At 42.5% G+C, this 24,038-nt stretch overlaps 1 protein-coding gene across 1 annotated transcript in view; it reads right to left on the bottom strand.

Annotated features, from left to right (window-relative positions):
- Nucleotides 1-1,714: 1,714 nt before the first annotated feature.
- The window catches only part of LOC117589603, a 34,928-nt gene continuing 12,604 nt past the window's right edge, over nucleotides 1,715-24,038 (bottom strand). Inside the window, exons 3-7 of the mRNA XM_034281678.1 lie at nucleotides 11,923-12,076; nucleotides 9,143-9,351; nucleotides 2,613-2,746; nucleotides 2,079-2,355; nucleotides 1,715-2,011 (exon numbers count right to left, since the gene is read on the bottom strand). Coding sequence (XP_034137569.1) covers nucleotides 1,947-2,011; nucleotides 2,079-2,355; nucleotides 2,613-2,746; nucleotides 9,143-9,351; nucleotides 11,923-12,076 — 839 coding nt within the window. The 3' untranslated portion in view covers nucleotides 1,715-1,946. The remainder of the gene's footprint in view (nucleotides 2,012-2,078; nucleotides 2,356-2,612; nucleotides 2,747-9,142; nucleotides 9,352-11,922; nucleotides 12,077-24,038) is intronic.

Genomic DNA, 24,038 nt, shown 5'->3' with positions numbered 1-24,038 from the left:
TCATTTAATGGGCCCGCGGCATAGTGACACAGCGTGGAGTCAGGGGGGGGGGGGCAGCTGAAACGGTAGACCCGACCCGGAATTGGCAGCCCAGACCGGGGAACTTATCTTTGTTTGCTCGAGCTCAGCCCGCAGCCATTTTTATGCATAATTTTTGTTTGGTCAATTGTTGTTGTTGTCGCTGTTGTTTTTCCGTTATGTCGTTGACTGTCATTTTTACCTGCGGCGTCCATTGGCCATTGCATATTTTAGCCGGGATTTGTCCTAATGCGTTGAATATTTTTCAGTGCCTGTAAAGTGTTTCGGCATTTTTTCGTTTCCTTTTCTCCCAAATCGGAGATTTTGCGGGGGTTGCTAAATCGAATTTTTGTTGCTGCCATTTTCCTCGTTTTTTATTTTTTTTTTTGTCTTTGTTTGTCTCTGTCGCTGCCCTCAAATCTGTTTGCCATAAGTTGGGCATGCGAAAGCACAGGAAATGAGGGGCATAAGCTGCTTGGAAGGGTCGCTGTTTGGTTTGGGAATTTACGGTAGAGAGAGTAGCATTAGGGGGTATTTTTTATTGAGGTAATTTTAAGCATATAAAATCGCTTGGTGGAGCGCTCAAGCAATTGCAGAATAAGTCAACTATTACCTGCCATAGTTGAGGAGCTTTAGGGGGATCAAAACACACTGCTAAAAATATAAAACAAGTACAAAAAAATGTCCCAGGCTATTGTACACACTGTACTTTAATTTTCCACATTTTTAGTAATTTTTTAAAACAAATTATAAATTTTTAAGCTAATTCCCAGCATTTTGATCAGTTTGTTTTTCTTTTTTTGGGCATCCCCAGGCTGAACCAAACTTACACGCAGCTTCCACACTCCTCTAAAAAATAAAAAAAACCTTAATCCAATGTCAAAGGCTCCCCACATATTTTTTAGTAATTTTTTAAAACAAATTATAAATTTTTAAGCTATTCCCAGCATTTTGATCAGTTTATATATTTTTTTTGAGCATCCCCAGGCTGAACCAAACTTACACGCAGCTTCCACACTTCTCTAAAAAATAAAAAAAACCTTAATCCAATGTCAAAGGCTCCCCACATATTTTTTAGTAATTTTTTAAAACAAATTATAAATTTTTAAGCTAATTCCCGGCATTTTGATCAGTTTGTACTTCTTTTTTGGGCATCCCCAGGCTGAACCAAACTTACACGCAGCTTCCACACTCCTCTAAAAAAATATAAAAACCCCAAACGAATGTCCATATATTTTTAGTTAAGTTTTAAACCGATTAAAGTTTTCGCTTTGCAGCGCTAATCAAATTTTTCCAGCAAGAACAACCAAAAATGTCTTGTTTCTGTGCATTTTATTTGTGTTTATTTGTTGTATGCTTCATACATCATTTAATACATTAACAATTCACATACAATAATTAAATTTACTTGCCCATTGATTGTGTGTGTTCCTCTTTTCTTTTTTTCTTGTTGCTGTGCGCTCAAATATTCATGTGGTTGTAAATTTGTTGATATTCCGCTTCGTGTTTGAAATAGTTTCGGGTTGTACATACCATACACATACACATACATATACATACATACATTGTAGCAAATTGTACGTTTAGATATATTTTTATTTCTATTAATTTAATTTTGTATTTGTTTTTCCTTTCCATTGCATATTTTTAATTAATTGCCAATGATTTTTTTTTCGCTTTCTTGTTGGTTTTTTCACATACACTCCTCGTACATTAATATTTTGCATTACACTTATAGGAAATGGATGAGCTTCCTGCACGTTTCCCTAAACTAATTCGAAATTTCAACTATTTACATTTTGTTTGCTGTTTTTTGTTAACTTTTCTTCTTCAATTGATTTGTCGCCTCCTCGTTTAGAGTCCCCCAGAACCTGATGACACCTAGATGGCGCTTATGACACACAGAGGGCGCTCATGAGGGCGAGCCACTAACTCTGAGTGCGCTGCCAGCGCAGCAAGTGTGCGAGGCCCAGCAGCCAGGCGGCCAAGGAAGCTGCAAAAGGGATAACAAATATTAGTAGAGGAACTACAGCTGCTCTCCCTTTCGCTCCCTTTCTCACCTGGTTGACCGCTAATGCAGGCGCCATTCTCGGTGTAACGCTGATTGCTGCCCGCATCCTTGAGCGCCAGCACTGTGGTCCTCACGCGACTCTCGCGCCGTGCACTGGCCAGACCCATTATGTCCGCGCTGCAGCGCAGCTCCAGCATCTCGCTCTTGCTGATGTACCGCTGGTCATCCAGATGCAGGCGCAGCTGCAGGTTGCTGGCGAACAGCGGAAACCCTTCGACATTGCGTGTGATCTCATTGATTTGTGGCTGCAGGCTGTGCTGGGGCGCCTGCAGGCAGGAAAAGGGAAAGTCAACGAAAAGTTGTTAAAGCCAAATTGTGCCACATACGGGCTGTTGCCAGTGTTCGTTCTGTGTCTGACTAGATGTCCATTGACAAACTGACACGTGACCCCAGGCCGTTGGCGACATGCGACATGCTGGCTGGCTGGGTCCACTGACAAGCAGCTCAAATATGATTTGAGGTCGGTATGTATAGCCCATATCCATATCTAATGTGCAACTCCGATCGAATCGATAGCACTCACCGTTTTGTTGTTGATGTGCCACATAAGCCTGGCCGCCGGACTTGACCATTCCGAGCTGCAATTGGCCAGCAGCGTGTCGTGATATTTGTAGGCGTGTCGCACGCCCGATATGAATGGATCGAATTTTGGAAGGACTGCAAGAGAGGAGGAGTATTGAGCAATGCAGAGAATATTTAAGTTGGGGCCATGGAAATGCAGAGAAAATATAATGCGGTAGAGCAAAATGTTGTTATTATAATTATTATTCGTGTGCTTTGGGCCACAAATGGCCACTCTTTGTTTATACTTTGCCAAAAACAAAAAAATAAGGCTGTAGTTCTGAATGATTAGAACACTTTCTCGTACTTAGACTTTTGCATTTTGCCACAAAAATGTTTTTTAAGAATTAAAATTCAAGATAAGCTTAAAAAGGTTTTTTTTTTTAATTTCAAAACCGCGTCTCCGTGACTTTTGTAATTTTTACGCAAAACTTTGGAACGTGGTTATACACGAAAAATAATATACTTTCAAGAAAATTAAAGCACCTTTCACATACTGTTTGATGCGTGTTGATAGAATGCATACAGCCAAAGATATAGCCACTCAAAGTTGCAATTTTAATTTTTTTTTACACTTTTTGATTATTTCAGAACATTTTTCTACAGCTTTGAACATTTTTTAAAATAGTTTTTTGTATTGCATGATACTGTTTTTAGGCATTAAATAATTAGTGCCATTAATGCTTAATAAAATAAGCTACTTACTATGTATTTAAATGTTACACATAATATTTCTAATTATTTTTTAATTACTGCCTAAACCCTTTGACAACTGCCCGTAATAAGCGCCTCAAAACTCCAACTGCCAATTAATTTCTCACGGACATATTTATCAGCTTCAACTAATGAAATTTTGTCACATTGTTCCTGCGACTAACACGAACATTTTCGCATTTTCATTAAGCATTCAAATTATATAATGTTGCACCCCAAAAAAGTTGTTAGCTTTGTGCAAAATTTGGAAACAAAACTTTTGTGGGGCGCAGGAAGGCAAAACCCCTGCTTGCAAATGAAGAATGAAAACTTACGCCAATTAGCAGTAGCTGTGGGTGCGGAGTTTCACTGTATACAGTGAGTATTCTATGGCAGCTTGCAGCGGACAATTACCGACACGCCAGCAGCAGCCAAATATTTATTTCAAGTGTTAATTAATCTTAACAAATAATTGGTCACTGGATAAAGTTTTGTTGTTGTTGTTGTTGGATGAAAAAACAAACGTAATTTAGTTTATGGTTTGGCACACCACAGAGGGCAACAACAACAGCGTATCGGAGCTGCCAGATTCGAGGTAAATGAATGCCAGTTGCCGCAGCACTGAAATATGCTAAGGACCTCCCCCCCCAAGGCATAGCTGGGGCCGGGAGACACTGTAAGTTGTGGAGGAGGGGGGTGCCTGGTAGCCATCAAAAGTCGGGCAGTCAGCAGGACTATAAACTTTTTAATTGACTTAATACAAACCACTTTGGTGGAAAGTTTTCTGACCTGTTTCAAGTACAACTTACAGGCGGACGGCCATACGGCCATACGGAGTTGAAGTTGATGATTGCGGCCATGTTGGGTCTGCCCTCTGCCACCGCACCACCCCTCCCTCTCAAATTGTGTGACTTGCATTGCAGCAACAGAAATGAAAATTTGCACGAAAACAAAGCAATCAAGTCGGGTAAATAAACCAAAAAATATATACCAAAAGTACCAGTAAAACACGCTGAAACAACAACAAAAGGATTGGGAAAATATACAGCGGAGGGAGGAACAAAGAAAACACAAGGCGAGGGGGGAATACACGGTGCAAAAACAGGGGTCAAATCAGTACAGAAACGAAGGTTAAAACAGTACAGAAACAAAGGTAAAATCAGTACAAAAACGAAAATAAAATGAGACCAAAAATAAGTACAAAATCTATCCAAAAGCAAAGAGTACAAATCAGTGCAAAAATGTATCACAAAGTAAGTATAAAAGCAGTAAAAAAGTAAGCTAAAATCGGTCCAAAATTAAGGTTAAATCTGTCTATAAACAAAGCTAAAATAAAGGCGAAATTAGTGCAAAAACCAAGTAAAAAATGAGCCCAAGCGCAGGTAAAATACTTTCAAAAATAAAGACAAATCACTACAAAAATAATGTCGAAATCAGTTCAAAAACAAAGCTAAAACGAGTCCAAAATTAAGACAAAATCTGTTCAAAAGGTAAGGGTACAAGAAGTAAAAAATTAAGGACAAAATCAGTTCAAAAATAAAGACAAAATCTGTCCAAAATCTTAGCTAAAATCAGTGATAAAATAAAGACAAAATCAGTTCAAAAATAAAGACAAAATCTGTCCAAAAACTTAGCTAAAATCAGTGATAAAATAAAGACAAAATCGCTCCAAAGATTAAAGGTAAAAAAAGTTAAAAAAAATAGACACAAAATCAAGTTTAAATCTATCCAAAAACAGAGTTAAAATCAGTCCAAGAAACAAGTTACAATACCTGCAAATGATAAACCCACAGACACCTTAAAAAATATTAAAAAAAAAACTGCCAAAACTGGACAGCAGCACCTGGCGCCAAACCCGGTGCAAAAATGCTTCTAAAAGTGTAAGCTAAAAATGTGGCAAAATCTCTGAAGTAATTAAGTGCGGCTCAGTCGCCTGGGCCATTGCTGCTGCTGGTACTGCCTGCAGTTTGTGTGTTTGTGTGTTTTCCAAACCGGCAAAACTTGTGACAAAAGTTAATCAGTGTGATGACACACGGCACGCAGCTAAGCGACAAAATATTTGCACTGGGCAAAAAGTTGGGAAGGCGACCTCAAGCCGGCTCGGGTCGGGGCATCATCAAAGAGTCCAAGGTGATGGCTGTTTGAAAATCGAGAGGACTCTCCACTACACACCACACACAGAGCGACACACAGCCACTGTTGGCTCTCCGTTGTTGTGACAAAGTTTTTAAGGTGGTTACGTTGGCGATGGCACTTTAGTGACAAAATTCCCAAGTTGATTGTTGGTCTGTCAACAGCTCCGCCTTCAATGGAAAACAACAAAAAAAAAGGAGAGAAAAAAAGACATGCCTTTGGGTTAGCACTAGCCCCTTTCCATATTGTCCTCCCTGGACACGAACACGAACACGAACACAGACAGGACACAGGACACAGGACACAGGACACATTGTCCTGGCGAGGGCTTTAAACTTTGACGCTATCTCCGCTCGTTGATGAAGTTTGATGCCATGGCATGGCTGGTTGCTGGTTGGCCATGGCTCCCCCCCTGTGGCATGCTGTTTTTTTTATGGCTTATTCGTTGCATGAGAATGTTGTGTATATATCTAACTATGTATGTTCTATATAAATTAATACGATGAAAAATGCACTGACAAGGGACACATGAGGCAGCCACTGATGATGTCATTCGAAGCGCTCTTTTATTTGCTTTTTATTTTATTTTTGTTTAAATTATATAAATGGGTTTTGGGTTTAGTTTGGAGCGCAGTTTAATGTGTGTTAAAATGATTATTTGTTTGCAGCAATTATTTGAATTTGGAAGCGCATTTACAACAATTTTTGCACAATTTATTTTGATTTTTATTGCATTTTTTACAACCGAAAGTTTAAGGGTTGTTCTGGGCACACTTTGATGATTATATTCAGGGCATTATTAGTGAATAAAACTGCTAGTTTTATAGTCTAAGCTGGCACAAGTCTAAGTTCAATGATTTATTTTCAAATCAATACAAATAAATGTAAACCTCCGCTTTTAGCTTTGTTTTTGCTCATTTAAATTCGTTTATTTTCACATAAAAAAGCACACCACAAAGAGGTGACACTTGCCACTACCTTAGTTATTAGATAACACACAAAAAATATACAAATAAATTCCACAACTCCATTAAAGTCTCCAAAATACCCCTGACAATAGTTTCTGCCATCACTTACATTTCCATAACTGCAATTAGTGCCCTCCTTTACGCTTTGCCAATAAATCAAAACTTGACTCATAAAGCTATAAATAAAAGCCAACAATAAACCTTTTCAGGTGCTAGAAAAATCCTTGGCACGTTTTCCCTAAGTCCATCCTGTGACGCCCACTTAATCTAGCCTTTGGGATTTAGCATGTTCAAGTGCTAGCAACTTGAGCATGGGATTACTTTGTCTATTTAAGTGTACGTTGAATAGATAAAAGTCAAATTGACATGCAAATAGGCAGGCAGGCAACAGACAACAGACAACAGACAAAATGGTAGGCAAGGAGTGAAGCAAACATCCAATTAAATACCAAGGAATACAAATACAGAAAATGCGAATTCAAATTTGATTGTTACGCGTAAACAAATGCCTAAGTGCGCATTATGCAAATCAATATCAGCTCTTAAAGTAGCAACAATAAATAAAGCAACCAAACACAGGGCACATGGCACATGCCCAGGCACAAACTCTGTTGCATAATCGAGGGGCCTAGACTCAGCGGCAAATCCAGTCCCAGTCCCATCCCAGTATCTCCAGCATGAGGGACGGGGAAAAAACAAATCGCTGAGCGGCAAAATTGCGACAAATAAATCATTTCGAGCCGCATTGAAACTAGAAACAAAAGACATAAGCAGGCCATTTCCATTTGCCTCAAATGACATTGGGGCGAAATCAATTGATTTGAATTTCAAAGTGGAGCCAGAGCTATGGCTCCTGCTGGCCGCAATCAACCACAGCGGAGCGAAGCGGACTGTGTTCTGGGTGTGCTCATCGTCATGTACGCTGCCAATCAAAGCGAAATCAAAATGGTTGGGCAATGCGTTCGCTGCCCTGCGGTGGCATGCGGTGGATCCACCAAAGCGTTTGGCGTTGACGTTAACCAACCCCACTACAAGTGCCACAAGTTCGCTTTTTGATACACTAACAGAGGGTAGTGGGAGTTTTGTAAGGAGTAAAATTAATAAATGATCAAATAAATCTTTGAACTAAAAACTATAAGCAGAAAATAAATACATTTTTACTCCGAAATTTGTATAACTTTTAAATCAATATTCTGCAGGGATCGGCAGGAGTTGCAAAAAATATCTGACACATCTGATGGATCGGTTTATGATCAATGTGGATTGGTTTTAAACCAAAACGTGAGCTATAAAGCTTCTAAATCTTTATTCTTGTAAGTTAATATGCAAACGGATTTGACTCTGTTCTGAAGTTTGACCGTAGACTTGATTCAGATATTCACATTTTTTTGTACAATTTACTAAATTCTTATAGAATATATTCAGATATTCATGGCAGTTATACTCGTGGAGGTAATATATTATTTATTACATTATTTTTAAACTCTTCTCCACGGCCAAAAAGCATGAAAAAATCGGTTAAAACTCAACCAAAAGGGAACATCGACATCCCACTTTTACATCTTAACAAAATGCCACATAAATATCTTAAAAAGGATACCCAAATCTTCGGTGTCCGCTGCCAGATTTTCTCTGCCCCTTTTTGTTGCGTTTGTTGCTGTTGTTGTCTAGGCCCACACACACACACACACACACACACACACAGCACGTGACAATGCCAAACGACCGCGCATTGTAGATTATAAATTGATTCGTACAAAACTCACAATTGAGTTGAATTTGTTCACTGGTGCGGCAGGTGCCGCAACGGGACGTTGAAGGGGCACGGGAATGGCGCACTGGGTGGCGCCACGGATGGTTGTCAGGATTTATTAACAATCATTACTCATACAAATGGCTGACGCGTGTCACAATTTTCCAGCATTTATGCGACGCCCTTTTGAACTGCCTACTGCCCCCAGGTCGCCACCTACTGCAGCACCTCCTCACCTTGCCACACACCACACAATCCACCCGAAACACTCGACTCTGTGTGGCAGTGATAAATGGAAAGGAGTTTGCTGGCTGGCTGGCTGGCTGCCGTCGGTGGCCATGCAAAGACCATTTATAATTTTATTAAGTGTTTGCAAAATTGCACATAATTTGTTGTCTTTGTGTTGCAAAAACATAAATCAAAGACAGAAAACAAAATTTATCGCAAGTTCACAGTGGAGCAAAGGTCATGTAAACAATATATTTTGTGTGTATTAACTGTTGTTTGTGGGCAGATTAGCTGTTGTATTTGTTGTACGATCGCAAGACAAAGCAAAAACGAGCGAGGGCGAAATCGCTTCAATGCAAACTGCAATCATGGCGGGCCAATTCGCTCCAAAACGAAGTCCAAACATGGAGGCGAATTCGCTTCAATGCGCTTCAGCGGAACGCAAAGCAAAAACGACCGAGGGCGAATTCAGATGAGAGCGAAATGACGATCGGCGAGGGAGTCAGCCACCGACGCAAAATTGTAAGAGACAAGACGAAGAGCAACATTAAATTTCTTCTTTACTTTACTTTACTTCACCTCCATATACGACCACACATACATACATTAGCATTGCCAAATATTATATGTATATTTCTTGCAATTTATATCATTTTGGCCCACTGTTTACGGGATCACGAGTGAGTATTGAGTGGGGTGGGGGTTGCTTGTACGTACCACCGACTGTCATATTGGCCGTCTGATCGATCAGCTTGAACTCGGGCGCATCGCCGGACACCTCGCAGCGGTACTGGCCGGACGAATGAATGTTGAGCTTCTCCAGCTCCACGTTGCAGATGAATTGATTGCAATGCGACGAACCCTCGGCGATGGTGACACCTTTCACGGGGAACCAATTTGTTGTCGGCGGTGTTAGCGGCGAATATCTGCAAAAGACAAAGACCAGCGAATGAGTGAGAGAGAGAGAGAGCAAGCAGCAGCTTGAGCTTCGAGTGCTGCGCCAAAAACTGAATCCATGAAATATTGATGAGGGAATCATGCAAAAAGAGATAGAGAGAGAGAGAGAGAGGGAAGAGTTTTTGGTTTCCGTTTCTGCATTTGCGTCAAAGTTGCCGCAACGCGTTGCAAAGTGAAACGTTCATCGATTTGTATCCACTTTCGTGTGCCACGCTGTCGATTTTTATTATGAATATTATGCAGTTTCCATCCAGTTGTGCGCCACTTCAATTTGTGGCCGCCGATCCACTCCCGGCCACTGCCACTGCCACTGCCACTGCCACTGCCCTGTCCTGCCGCGTTGCCACCTCTTCAAAATACAAATAAAATTCAAATTCAATTCAAATTGCCAACTGTACGAGTACATGCACTTCCATTCGAATATTGGGTATATATGTATTTGTATATTTGTGTGTGTGTGCACGAATGTTGCATTTGATTACAGCAATTAGCGTGGCGTTTGGGGAAAATCGTTTTCCATTTTTCCACAGTTACGAATTGCAAATGTGCCATTGAGCGCTAGTTGCGAGCGCAGTGAGCGGTACGCAGGGAAATAGAATACTCTTGTGTCTGGAATATTTAAATATTGATCGAGTGAGTGGGGAAATTGAGTTGGCCACTTGTCGACTGGGTCTCGCTTGTCAATGCAACATACACACACACACACACACATTCATACATACATACTATGTACATGGCTTTGTGTATGTACATAGGTGTTCGTTTACCATTTAATTATACTCCCCCCCCCCCCTTTTTAGAGTGTTCGTAATTAGCAAATTTTTGGAAACACATTTTAGATGAATTAACTCAATAACATTCGGTTTGAGAGTTTATATATTGTGTGATTTAGATTAATCTACTGCAGATAGTAATTGCGAACTTGGATATTTCTCTCTTCGCATTGTCTAAACGCTCTCCCCATCTCTCTCACACCTGACAGTGCAAATACACAGCCTCACAAACGAAGAAACCAGAGAGTCAGGCGGTTACCCTGTACCCGAATGTACCTAAACAACTAAGTAAAGAGCGGCAAAGAAGTGTACCGCAAGAACCTTATAAAGAGCGGAAAAATGTACCTTTGTGTGGGTTTCTCTTTGACTTGGAACTATAAAAAAGAAGATCGAAAGAGAGAATATCCCAGAAGCAATTCAGACTCTTCTCTTATATGCAATTTTGGGACATTTTAGGTCTACGATATTTTATTTTCTGTGTGTCTACTTCTTGGTTTTCTAGCTCCTTGCCAGAGTGGGTAATTCGTATTATGAAGCCAGGGATTTTTGTCGTTGAATCATTTTCCCTGCGGCAAATACTGGCATAGTGAAAGCAAACCATTGAAATGCCATGCCAGCTGAAGTTGAAGGAGCTTAACCAACTTTCTCAATTCGTGCTGAAAACCGCAGATATTGTCATAGCAAAAATTAACTTTGATTGTTGTTCATTTCTTGAATACCGAATCGAGTCGATTAGTTGTTGGCCAACAGTCAATTGAACATCGAGAACAGACTGAGCGAACCGAGAGAGAACCGCACTAAATGCAAAATTGCAATCGAAATTGTGTATCTTTTGTGATGTTTCTATTATTTATTTTCTTTTTGGTCTCTGGGACTCATGGGTACTCGCTGCAACCGCAGTGTCAAATGCACATAAATAATTGAAGCCGAGAGGGACGACCGCACAATCAAAATGTTCACACAAAAGCGTAATTGATAAAAGCCAACTGCCTCCGGCAGTAAATTACTGAGTAGACAGTCCCGAATACCCCATACCCCCATACCCCTGCCTAAAAGACTCCCCACAGCAGATATGTCAAAAACAATAATTTTGAGCCTGGGAATGCCAATCGAAAGCGGTCGCAAAACGCGTCGAATTTGCATGCATTGTACATGCAACAATGTTGCATGGAGGCAGGGGCGTGCCTTCTGCTCTGCCTGGGGTGGGGTGCTGTCCATTTGGGAAAGCCCGTAAACCGTTAAATGGTTCTGCTATCTGGCATAAATAATCATTTTCTTGTCGTCGGCATATTTGTTTGAGTCTTTAAAATCAATAACCCAAAAACGAAAGAAACAACAACAAATTATAATACCCAAAAGCCGAAGCCCCAGTTAAAAATTTTGCGCTCGATTAAGCTGCGGATGGAGCATGGATATGGGTCCGGGTCCGGGTTCCGGGTCCCGGGTATGCGGCAATGTGCAACAATTAAGGCAGTTAAATAAAAAGCTCTTTCGCAAATATTTGGGCTCGTAAACCCGAAACGGGCGCAGCAGCGTCACCTGGCCGCAATTGCAGGCGCCCATAAAAATCCATTTCAATTAAGCATTTAAATTAGTTGCGACACTTTCAAGCGTCTGTGAGTGCACTGTTGCAGTTTCATGACGTTTTCAATTTACGCCATAAAATCTGCATGAATGCGCCGGCACAGAGCTCCGTCCAGTCTCCAGCCTCGAGTCCAGTCGAATGCCGCCGAAAATATTTTTATGGCGCTTACTTTGTACCCTCACCTGAAAAACTCCAGCCCGTCCTTGTACCATTTGACGGAGTTCAGTGTCCGATTTCCCATTTCGTAGCTGCAGAAGAGCTTTGCCTTCTGCGCCACATCGATAATGCGCGGAACGGAGAGGCTGGACAGGTGCAGTCCATCCGCGGGCAGGCAACCTGGAAACGAAACGAGATCGGGCATGAGCATTGGCATTGGTTTTATTCAGAAAGCTGTCGTTAAGTTGGGGGGCTCTACGTGCGGGCCTTGAATCAGCTCGCATGAAGAACAGATTACATTTCGAGAATATTGATTTTAAAGTTTACTGAGTTGTTCCAGAACATATTTTTATGGCAAGTTTTTGACAAAAGATATGCGAAAATGTTCCTAAATCTAGATGAAATTTGCTTTAACATTTATTAGTGCATTTTTTACCATTTTTTTTTGATTATGATTATTTAATTTCAGTTATTTCATAATTTTTGTGCATTTTTTTGGCCAACTTTGAAGAATTTATAAGCCAAGCATTTTTGGTAAATATTTTTCTCTCTCCACTCTCCATGCATTCCGTACTTCATTCATATTGTGGCTGTTGTTTTTGCAGCCATTATTCACAGTGACCCTGCGGCACCTCCTTCTGACCCGCCACAGCGGAATGGAGCGTGCCGAAAAGGTTATCCACATTAATTCATTGACTTTAAGGGCTGACCCGACCCGAACCGGCTCAAAGCAGCTCTCCACTCCACACTCCCTTTTGCGACGAGGACTTCAGGACTTCAGGGCCATTCTTTGGACATTATTTTGTTTGTTTGTACTTTATTCCGCGTCGCCACATTCATTATTGCATTTAAGCTCGGGTGCCGCAAATGCAGGCCATGAATCAAAGGCCGGACCCGTCGCACACCACGAGCGCATTAATTAAGTTTATTTTACTTGGGCTGATAATAAAAATTATCCAAATTAACGGGCACCAAGGCCAGGGGCGAGTAGCTCCCTCTCTCTTTCACTCTGTCTGTCCCTCTCAGGTTGCCGTGGCTGCTGCTGCTGTTGTGCCATGTGAACTATGAACTCTGGCTGACCGACAAAATAATTAGCCCTGACTACGGCCACTATCATTCGTCTCTCTTTTTTTCTGCTTTTTTTTTTGCACGCAGCCAGCGGAAGCAACAGTTTTTCGTTTGTTTATGTGCCCGAGCACATTTCCGTCGGGATAACGCTGGGACCGGGATCTGGGACTGGGACTGGCACTGGGACTGGGTTCGAGTTTTGATGGCCCCTGGGACAACGGCTTGAACGACGACTAATTACAACAAATAACAGACAAACAGAAATTAACTTATGTGCTACATAAATTAGCGCTGAAACATGACTTTTTTTTTGTTAGTTCTGGTTTGTGTGGCGCCTCAATAGTTATTGCCACGCAGAGTGCGGCATGGCAACTATGCGCTGGCGGTTGTCCGCCCCAGGGGAATGACTAATCTGCTGACAATATTGGCATTAGAAACTGAGCTAAAATAGGAGCATGTTTTGATGTGTTTCTATGAATATTTGTAATCATATTTGCTCAGTGCCATAAATCCTTTATCCTCGATCAAAGTTCGCTTGTTTCCTTGCTTTTATCCTGCAAAAATATATACAAAATTGTCCCTGCAAGAGCATTTGTCTTTCGCCATTTAAAATGCGCCCACAACCCCATTTAATTGTTTTTCTTTTTTTTTTTCAGCCATTTAATCTTTTTTGTTCAGTGTTTTTCAGGCAGTTGTAATGATGTTTTGTTTGGCGGAAAAATAAAGACCAGATGACATGTGCGATTACGATTGCGCATGTTTCGGTTTGCTGTAGATTATTTAAGCGCATTTTTTGGTGTTTGTTATTCATGTTTACATTGTTATTGTGTTTGTATTATTATGCTGCGGGGATGGGTTGTGCTTTAAGCCATTTGCCAAACGGCGCAATCTTCTCGACAAATTGCTTCATGTGCCACGCCACGCCACGCCACGCAGCCCAGACACATTACTCATAATGACGGGGCAAAAAATTCGATTAGCTTGGAAAGCAATTAAGAGGCTACACACACACATGCCCCAAGGGGGGGGGGGGATGAAGGACTATGCTATGAGAGGGGAAATTATAAAGGCTTTCTGGCCACAAGTCCCCGTTTCAGCCACAAGAATGTTCCCTGCCACAAATCTGGCCTAAGCCGCTCTCAAACAGCCAAACTCGTGTGGGCATGTTCCGGCTTCTTATGTCTTGACTGTCGTCGCCGTTAGCCGCCGCTTCAGTTGCCCTTGACTGATTGTCGGTCAGTTAATATCACTCAAGCAGACACAGACAAGCTGACCATGTGAGTCGAGCGATGAGTTGGCCAAAAGCATTTCAGCATTTGTGTATATTTCAGCCAGAGGCCGACCCTCCCTGCCTCACATGCGATGAGATAATGAATGCGTTGACGTTCAAGGATTTAATGTGCCGAAACAATGATGAATTAGTGACGAGACAGAAATTTCTCGAGCGCAAAATAATGAGGCATTTGGACCTACTCCCCTTGCCCCCCCTGTCCCCTCTCTCGCTCTCTCTCTCTCTCTCTCGAGGACAATCATGACGGCAGAGCAATTCTGGTCTAGGGTGGTCGGTCATTGCCTTGGCCTGCCTTGGTGACTATTGTGCGGACAATTTGCTTTGAATTTAGTTGATTGCCGTACGGGAATTCGGCGCCATTTGGGTGCCTCCGCCTAACGGCGCATTAAATTCGAGAAAATAATTTCAGCTGTACGAATATTTCGACCCAAAAACGACTATTTGCTAATTTAAATCTTAATGCCAATCACTGGCCATGCAAACCCAAGGATATATACGTACGTATGCCGCTGTCGTGCTGTGCCTAAGGTGAATTTATCTTTGTCATCGCCGTTGACATTGACATGTGGCACAGTTTTTTGCCTTGTCTGTTGGGCCGTTGAGGCATTAATTCAGTGAGTGTGTCGCCAATCGAGTGGCAGAGGACATTAGGGACAGCACGTGTCCGTCACAAAACCAAAGGAACAATCACCTTGAAGGCAGCTTTTGCTGAGCTTTCCAATAGGTAGATCCAATGGTAGATAAATTAACTTTTCCGGCAGTTTTGAAACCTTAAATAATAATCATAAGAGTTTCCATAAAGCATCAAAGTTTACTTTAAGAGTCTCAAATGTTGAGTCACACTTTAAATGCCACAGCAGAGCTGCCAAATGTTGCAAATGTTTTAGTTCCCAGGTTTATGTTCAGGTTTATCGCTAACTACACAGCATTAGAGACATTTTCCTTATGTCAATTCTAATTTGAGCAGTTTCGACAGTTCCGCAGAAGACTCCCAACACTCCGCACTCCCACTGTTAGTCATAATTTTGAAGCAAAATGAGAAGCAAAAGTAACCAGAGTGAAAGAGAGTACAGTTACACGATTCGTTACGCCCTGAATGGAATGCATTCTTGGCATTTTCTTGTTAGTTTTATGCTCTCTGCTTGTCAATGCGGCACTCTGGCCTCTGTACTCCCTTTCGGCTTGCCCCCGATTTCCATCATCATTTTTTGTTTGGTTGTTGCCGGAGCTGGAGCACATTTCATCTACGCTACATGCTACATGAGGGAAAAGCACTTTCCCTTTTGTCTGGGACACACACAAAAATCTAGCCCGTATTTTAGTTAACATTTTTAGTGGCTTGCGGAGTCGGGAAACAACAAAAGATTCATCATCTTTTTTTTGTTTCCTTTTCGGGCTCTGCCTCCCCGGATAGTTCTCGAAATGAAACTTTAACATTTTGTGTGTGTATCGGATGGCAAAGTGTTTGTTCGCCGGGTTAGATGTTGGCCCTGGGGATTGTGTGTGAGTTCTTGACAGTTTTATACACCAGAGGCTTGGGTGGGGTGCGTTGATGGATTACTTTGTGGCCACTGCCTTCGATTGTTGCATGTTCTGGGGCTGATTAAAGCGTTACGAAACGTTGTTAAAATTATGCATAAATTGCGAATAAATATGTAATCAGATGAGCAACTAACTCGCAGCTGAAGCTGTTGGCAGTCGACACTTGATTGCGGCTGAAGGACACTCCACTGGCGCTGATGATGGCTGAGGGTATCGCATCGAGCCACTGACTCTGGCTCCTGCTGGTAATAGTTTGCCAGGTAAAAGCCTGTAAACGAGCAAAACTGGCACAAACGAGCTGCAAGTTGAATGCAGATGACGACGACGATGCTGATGCTGATGCTGATGATTACGAATGCTGGAGAAGGAGCTAACGGAGCAGTAAACTCCGCAAAAGGATACCCAGATCCTTGGCTCGAGTCGTTGGATGGAAACCCATTCTGTTGGAAACTGTTTGCCACCAACCCCGAAGCAGCAGCAGCTAGCAGCCAGGCAAGGACTCAAGTAGCAGCAACCAAAGGGAAGGCAACGGACTTCGCCGCCCTCCCCCCTTTATTACGTGGCGTATACGCAATGGAAATATGTATTTCCGCCATGCATTGTTTATGCTCTTGTTTCGTTGATTCTATTTTTCCTTTCTCGTTTTTCTGCTGCTGTCTGGCAAATTTATTTGTTTTTTTTTGTATTTTGTAAATTTATTTTGGTTTTTTTTTTGGTTTTTTTTGTGTTGCAATTTTTGCGATTGTTGGCTCTGGCGTCGAGCATTTGCAACTTTTTGAATCATTTTTTATAAATTCTGTGCCTGCAGTCTCGCTCCTTTCCAATCCACCGCCGTCATTCTTTGCGTTCCTTTCGCTTTTAATTAAAAGCGAACTCTCAATACAATATGCAATTCCCCTTTTTGTTTGCCCTTAATTTTACCTTCGTTTCTTTGCGTTTTTTTTCGCAGCTGTTTTCCTTTATCCTTTTTCGTTGTGGTTTTTGCCAGCGCACAGATTTCCCACGTCTCGCTGCTGTTGGTTCTTCAGTCTCTGCAGACTCTGAGGTTTTGTTATTGTGGGCAAAGTTGCACAGCTGAAAATTAGTAAGCTGAACTGCGATCTGGCCTATAAACTGGGCAAAGGCCCGCTGGCAAAGCTGTGCCAATTGCAGAAGTTGTGGCGGGGCCCCTTGAGTGCCTGCAGAAGAATCGAGAGAGCCAGTTCATAACTTTGGAATTTCTCACAATTCTCATATTTTTGTTGTGCTAATTGGAAGTTTTTTTCCGGCCAGTGGCACAGAAAAGAGAGAGAGAGCAAAAGTAAGTTAAAGCGAAGCTAAACTGTTGGCCAAAAGATCATTAACGGGAGAGCAGGAGGAGAGCCCTTGGCCAGGACACTTCACCTGCCGGGAGCGGCAGCGCCAACTTACACGAAAAAGTGCAACAAACACTCGAGGAAACTTTTCTCATTTAACGTCGAGTCAAACTGAAAAGCTACTCAAAATCTATTTGAGTTCCCAGCCGGTGGCTGGGGGGTAGGAGCACACCATTGGACACTTTTCACAAACTAATAACAAAATATTAAGTTTACACAAATTTGATACAGAAAAAAAGAGGAAAGAAAGAAAAACTTTGCACCACACTTCGGCTGCAATTGACAGCCATTAAAGTTGTACTGGTCGACCCCGTTTGCCTCTGGGCCAATATCAATTTCAATTTCAATTTCAATGTTAATTTTCAATTGCAGCGTTTAAGGCGAAAAGTTTTGCAGAGGAAAGCGCTTCGCTGGCTGGGCTGTCAGCGGGATTTATATATATTTTCTCTGTGATTCTTTTCGCCCCCATAAATGTCTGAGAAATGTATGGGTATTGGCGTGTTGGCGTGTTGGCATGCCGCGTTGCATACGCTGCTGTCTGATCAGCGCAAATGTCGCTCGCCGTTGAAGAAAATATATTTATATTTTATGTACGTATATTCCCATTCGATGCAATGTCGTCGCTCGTTGCGTTTGTTTTTTCCACATCGTCTGCTTATTTTGCCAAAGTCAAATATTAGCTGAAAAGTTGAGAAAGTTTTCGCAAGCAATTTTGCGCTTACATTTTACCAGGGGGCAAAGGCAGAGGAGGAGCGGAGGCAGCAGCAGCAGCAGGAGGAGGATTCCGGCAGCATACCAGAAAGTTCACGCTGGCTCCTGGTACATCTGTCAGGCGAAGTGAATTCTGTTGGGCTGGGCTGGCTCTCCCGCATTTCCTTCTTTTTCCGATCCCTATCTACGCAGCTGCCACAGCGTCTGTGTCTGTGTCTGCCACTGCCACTGCCACTGTGGCTCCCCGGCATCCTTTTCCCCAAAGTGCATTAAAAAATATTGTTGCTGCATGGTCGGATACGAACAGCGCGTATCATTTTTGATAAAATTCATGGTAATTGTTTCAACTGTGAATTTATCGAAGTTTTTCATGTTACGGCACAAACTTTTGGTAAGCCAACACAGAAGGAGACAGACGCAGAGTGAGGCGGAGAGTGGTTGGTGGGGCTTCGGCATTGCTTTTAATGTTACGTTAGGGGGAAGTGTGGTGGTGGTTCCGGGGGGGGCAGATTGAATGGAGAATGGATGCTTTCGACATCGACACGACATTGCGCTGTCAGTTCAGTTACTTGCCTCAGCTCAGCTCAGCTCCTCCCAGCCCTCTGTCTCAGTGTCTTCTGTGGCGAAGAGGAAATTAACTCTTTAAATTGAACTTTGCCTCTCACAGAGGGATAAGTACATGGGGCCAAGATTAAGGTCTCGTGCGTAACTTGATCTTAATTGACTGCTGCTACCAGAGAATAAGCTGCTCCGGAATAAGAGTATTGTGTCCCGATTTTCCTTGGGAAGATTATTAGCGGATGTTTATAGATAGTTCATTTATGAGGTTCGATAGCCGACAAGCACTTGGCAGTGGCAACATAGCCTTAAATTGGCAAAAAAGTGGCCCTAAATCCTCTCGAAAATTGAATAAAATAAATTTATAGGTTTAATTTTTGCCTAGAATATTGTAATAAATTCGAAACAAATTCATGCAAGCCCCAAACAGTTACAAAATAAAATTTGTAAATTGTCTTTGGTATTTTCGCATGTGTCCTTTTGCTTATGGGCTATTTTCACAGCCAATTAACAGTTCCATGCAGGGAAGAACGAAATAAGTCTTGGCATGTCTTAGGCATCATAAATAGAGCGCCATGGAGCTATTGTTCTAATTATGAACACATTAAATCTGTGATGTATTTGCCCTGACTCTTCGCAGACTAAAAACTAGCTGGGCTAAGCCTCGCCTCAAGTGCAACTGAGTTTCCTCGTATCTCCGCATGATCCGAAGACCCTGGGCCACATCAAAAAGAATATTGGAACTGAAAGTTTGAATTTGGAAAGCCGAAAACCCCCAGCAAACTGTCTCAATTCACAGGGCCACAACATTTGCATTAACTTTGCGACCTTATCGCAACAGAAGCCAATAGAATCAATTTGGGGCAGTCAAAGATGGCAGAAAGAGGGCAGAGGAGAGGGCACAATGGACTCTGGGAGCAGGGACAGCAAACAATTGTATTTATCATGGGCTATAAAACAAACACCAGAAGTGGCAGAAGTTTTTGCAACGAGTTTTGTGTACATTTTGCATACTCCTTAGGGCACGGCACAAGTTCCCCGGACACAGTAGTGGTCAAGGGTCACACATTTAAAGAACTATCAGCAAAATGCTTTACCAGAAATCGAAGCAGCAGCTCATTGAATTACCAGTTGGGGGGTGGACACAGTTTATCATTGCCCACCGCCCCCTTCCAACTGGGCGGAGCATATTTCATGCTAAATTATTACAAATGTACGTGGCATGGGGGGAAAATGATAATACAATAACAGGATTGGGGGCAGAGCAACCAAAGTAAAATTTAAACATATTTTCCAAGCTCCAGAGGGCGGAGTTCGAGGAGTGTGGGTTGCCCGGCTACGTGTGGCACTTTCTTGATTCAAAGTTATGACTGCCTCAAGACTGCCGCGCGGACCGGCGACAATTTATTGTTGGCTTCCGTGAAAAACTGCTGCTGTAGGTCCTAGAACTGGGTACGTGGCGCCGCAACTACACGAGATTATGATTAATTGTTTCAGCCAACTCCCAGCTCCAGCTACAGCTCCAGCTAAAATCTACTGCGCCTCTAGTTCGTGGTGTGGGCGTGGCACGTGTGACACAAGCAGCATGTGCGGCATGGGGCTGGGGCAGCAGCTGCTTTGGCCAGCGACAAAGGCAAGGCATTAAAAATTAATTTACTTCGGTGTAGAACCAGGCAGAGACTCTCTGTGGCACAGTGCCTCTGTGGCAGTGGCAACGACAGCTCCTGCTAATATTTCACGCTCATTTTTGCGTAATTTAAAAACATCAAATATCCAATTAAACTTGCCACAAGCATTCAGCCTCAATTTATAATAATTACAAACTAATTAACTGTGATCCCTCAGCCGCTGCGCCTCGTCAAGGCAACCCACAGGCACAGAGCCAGCAACAACCGCAAGGAATCTTGGCCCAAAATGCCAAAATAATTATTAACAAAAATTAAGTCAAACAGCAACCCCCCCGCCCTTCAGTTGGGGTGCAAAAATATTTTAATTTTGTAACAAAAATTTGAGAAAAATACACAAAAAAAAGTCTCGCACTGCCCGCAGGCCTGAAAGTGACTGGCAAAGAGGGGTAGGAGGGAGCGGGCAGCTCATTAAAGCACGCCGAAACTGAAAAGTCAGGCAAAATCTACAGTTGCTTCAGCCTGTGCAAGGCCACAAAACTTCAGCAGCCACAAGAGAAAAGAAAAGAGAGAGATTGGGGCGAAGAGAGAGCAGAGGCAGAGGCAGAGGCAAAGCATGTGCGTAACGTTAATGGAATTAGAAAAGTTTTTTAAGCAAATGCTCTGGGATATATGAGTGTGATGCCATGGCTGGCTGGCACGGCCATAGGTGCCGCTCTTGCTCCTGGGGGATACAAAAAAAGGAAAAAAAACTAGAACCATTGAGGTGCGTACATAAGCAAACGAAGCGCAAAAATTGCGTAATGAAAAAGTTTTTGGCACCAGGATCTCCTGCATGCATGTGGGCCGAGCATTTTTCTGACATTTTTCTCCTACTTGCGGCGAAATGGTGCAAAAGTTTTTGCCAAACGCAAATCACTGTCAACGCCAGCCGCTGGCATATAATCAAAATTCACAGCCATTGACGTGCAAGGAGTCAAGCGGGATTGGCCTCCTGCGAGTGGATGCTGCCCGGAATGCATTATGCCAGTGTCCGGCGGCGCAAAAATTAGAATTGAAAGCATCGTGAAGCGGGTGACATTTGTGCACATTTCAGTGCAGCGAATATGTTGATGGGTTGAGAAATTCTTGACATAAAATTAGCTATAGAAATAAATAAATTTGATAAACTCTTAGCAACAATAATTCGCCGCAGCAGATGCTCGAGGATATTAAAGATTTTCCAAGGTTGCACAGGGGAAATTCCCTAAAAAAAAATCCACAATCCAACATCAAGATTCAATGCGAATTAAGAAGGCGTTGAAACAATCATTCTTTCGCTCTCTGTGTTTTTTATTGCCTTTAAGCAGCGAGCGAGATATAAAATTAACGACTTTTTGAATTAAACGATTTGATTTTACGGCCAAAGTTTCGGACACATTTTATGGACCAATAATGCAAATGCGAAATGATGCAAATGAAACTTGTGTGGCATTTGAAGCCGTCTAAAACGGAGCCTCGCATGTCGCATGTAGTTTTTGTGTCTGTTAGTTTTGACAGCTGTAACATGATCCAAAGCGAAAAGTTGCCCAAAGTGCTGGTGTTGGTGTTTCTCACATATCAAAGTTCGCATAAAAAAATCAAATTTATATTTATGGGTCGGCGCCAACTGAGCCACGCCAGACGCTGGGGCAGCAGCAGAAGTTTGCCGCCTAGCCGGACGGAATTATAATTTCAAATATTCCTTCAGGGGGGGGCAACTACTGGCAGACAAACGAGCCCAGTCGAGCCGTCTATCCATCCATCCATCCGTCTGTTTGTCTGCGTGTAAAATTATGCGCGTTGTCTGCCCAACGGCCATTAGGATGGCATTCGATTTCGATTTCGATTTCGTTTAGCAGCAACAGAAAAGCTGCTTTGGCAACACTTACAACTTTCGACAGTTCAAGCGGGGCCCCGCCCCCGCCCTTTGAGTAGTCAAGTGCCCCGGGACACATAAATCATATTTCACAGAGAGAGCGAGGAGCGAGGAGCGCCTGCCATTGATAAATGGAAAGGATCAACTTTAAGCGTAGCGGAGTGTAACATTGATTTAGCACAGGGAACCACTGGGGGAATTTAACAGAAAAGAAACCTCCCTCTCGAGGTTTATGAGTTACTTTAGAGGCTGAGAGTTATTAGTGTTGAATTTGTTATTGCAGCGGGGGATAATTATTGAAACAGGCAGGCAAGCAAATGCAGATACAATTTCTAGAATTGTAGAACTAACAACAATTGTTCAACAATAAATTCAATTTATGGAAAGTTTTCTGCTTGTCTTTAGAGACACTTTTCTAGCTATAATTTCTTGCACTCAAACATGCAATTTTAAATGCTAAGAAGCTGCCAGCAGCTGCCACACACTCTTTCCATTTAAACAATTTACATTTATTATATTTCGCTTGAGCAAAATTCGCTGGCAAAGTTCTTTCTGGTCGCCTAATGGTTTATGAATCAATTTGCAATAGCTGCCCCCGCGTTAAGCGTTGGGTTAAACATTTTTTATGCGCTCATTAACATTTATGTATATTTTTGTGTCTGGCTTGCTCCATCTCAAACATTGATGCGAAATGGAACAAATATTAACAGCTGAAGCGGCGCGCTCGCCCGCTCGCTCTCCACTATTGGCCAGTAATTCTCGCTGTTATTGATATTATTATCATTATTATGGTTATTTTCGGGGTTTTTATGGCCAAAGTTGGGCGCTTCGAGTGGGCGCGCATAAATGAATTTAATTATGGCATGCCAAAGGCGACGGCAAAGAGAAGTTGGAGCACCCACTGAGTGGGGCATAACGAGTCCGACCTGTTGCCTAATGGCTTAACAAATCTGCGGGCAAAAATAGCGAAAATAATTACAATTACAACGGGGCACACATGGCGGCTACGCAACAAGCGGGTGTGCGCGTGTGAGTGTGAAAGTTCTGAGTGGCCTCTCAGTGGGGGCTAAGTCTTGGGTGCTAGGAAGTGCCCATGGCACGACGGTCACATTGTGGACAGCACACTTGCTGCCACACTGCCACAACTGGCTGCAGCAACAATAACAAACAGCGGTTGACATTTGTGTCACAGGCCAGGCACAGACCCGACCAGAACTGCCTCAAGGCAAGAGGGTGTAGCAGCAGCAGTTCCGTGTACTTGTGGAGCAACCCTCGTGGCATGTGACATGGCGGAATGCTTAACATAATCCCATCCCAAAGGGCCAGCAAAACTCAAGCAGTGCAGCAGAGAAGACGAAGCGCAGAGGCAAAAGGGGAATGGGAATGGCAAAAGGAGTGGGAATAAAAGGAATAAAAGGAATTAAAGGGAATAAATTGGAGGCTATATTTACTTGGATTGCCCTTTATTATGAATGGAATGTCAACAGTGAGACGGCTGCAACACTGCTGAAAAAAGCCAAAGCAGCTTCAAGGATATTGATACACCTGCAGCACAATCCTCAGTGAACGAATGCAATGGATTAACTTTTGATAGAAGTCAGAGCAGAAGGACCAACTTCTCATATTCCTTTTGTTCGGGTCTTAAGCCAGGGAAGGAATGTGTCATGGATTGAATCTCTGCTCCACTTTGGCTTAATGTAAAACTGTAATTTATTTATTTAAATAATGGCCATGGCCAAAGTGAAGTGCCATAAAGAAATGTAATTAAACGCAAAATCCATGGCCAAGCTACGAGTATTTGTCGTGAATTTATGTGACACTTTTCAGGCATGTGAAAGTGCTTGTAAATAAATAAAATATTTTAATTAAATGTGGTCAAAAAGGGATGCGCATTCAGATGCAGAACTAGGCAGCAGTTGGTGCAGAATAAAGTAGGAATAAAGCGCCCAAAAATCAATCACATCCAATTGGAGTTTTGTGTCTGTTTCCTTTGATAAGTAAAGCCTGAGGCTGGATCCTAAGTAATTAACAGCTCTCCGGCCATGGATACATGTGTTGCCCCGTTTCAAAAGTCAATTGGCAAATGACTCAGTAA

The sequence above is a fragment of the Drosophila guanche genome, unplaced genomic scaffold, assembly GCF_900245975.1.
Source record: "Drosophila guanche unplaced genomic scaffold, DGUA_6, whole genome shotgun sequence".
Taxonomy (NCBI): Eukaryota; Metazoa; Arthropoda; class Insecta; order Diptera; family Drosophilidae; genus Drosophila; species Drosophila guanche.
The sequence above is the reverse complement of the archived record's forward strand: the minus strand, read 5'-3'. Positions and strand labels throughout refer to the sequence as shown.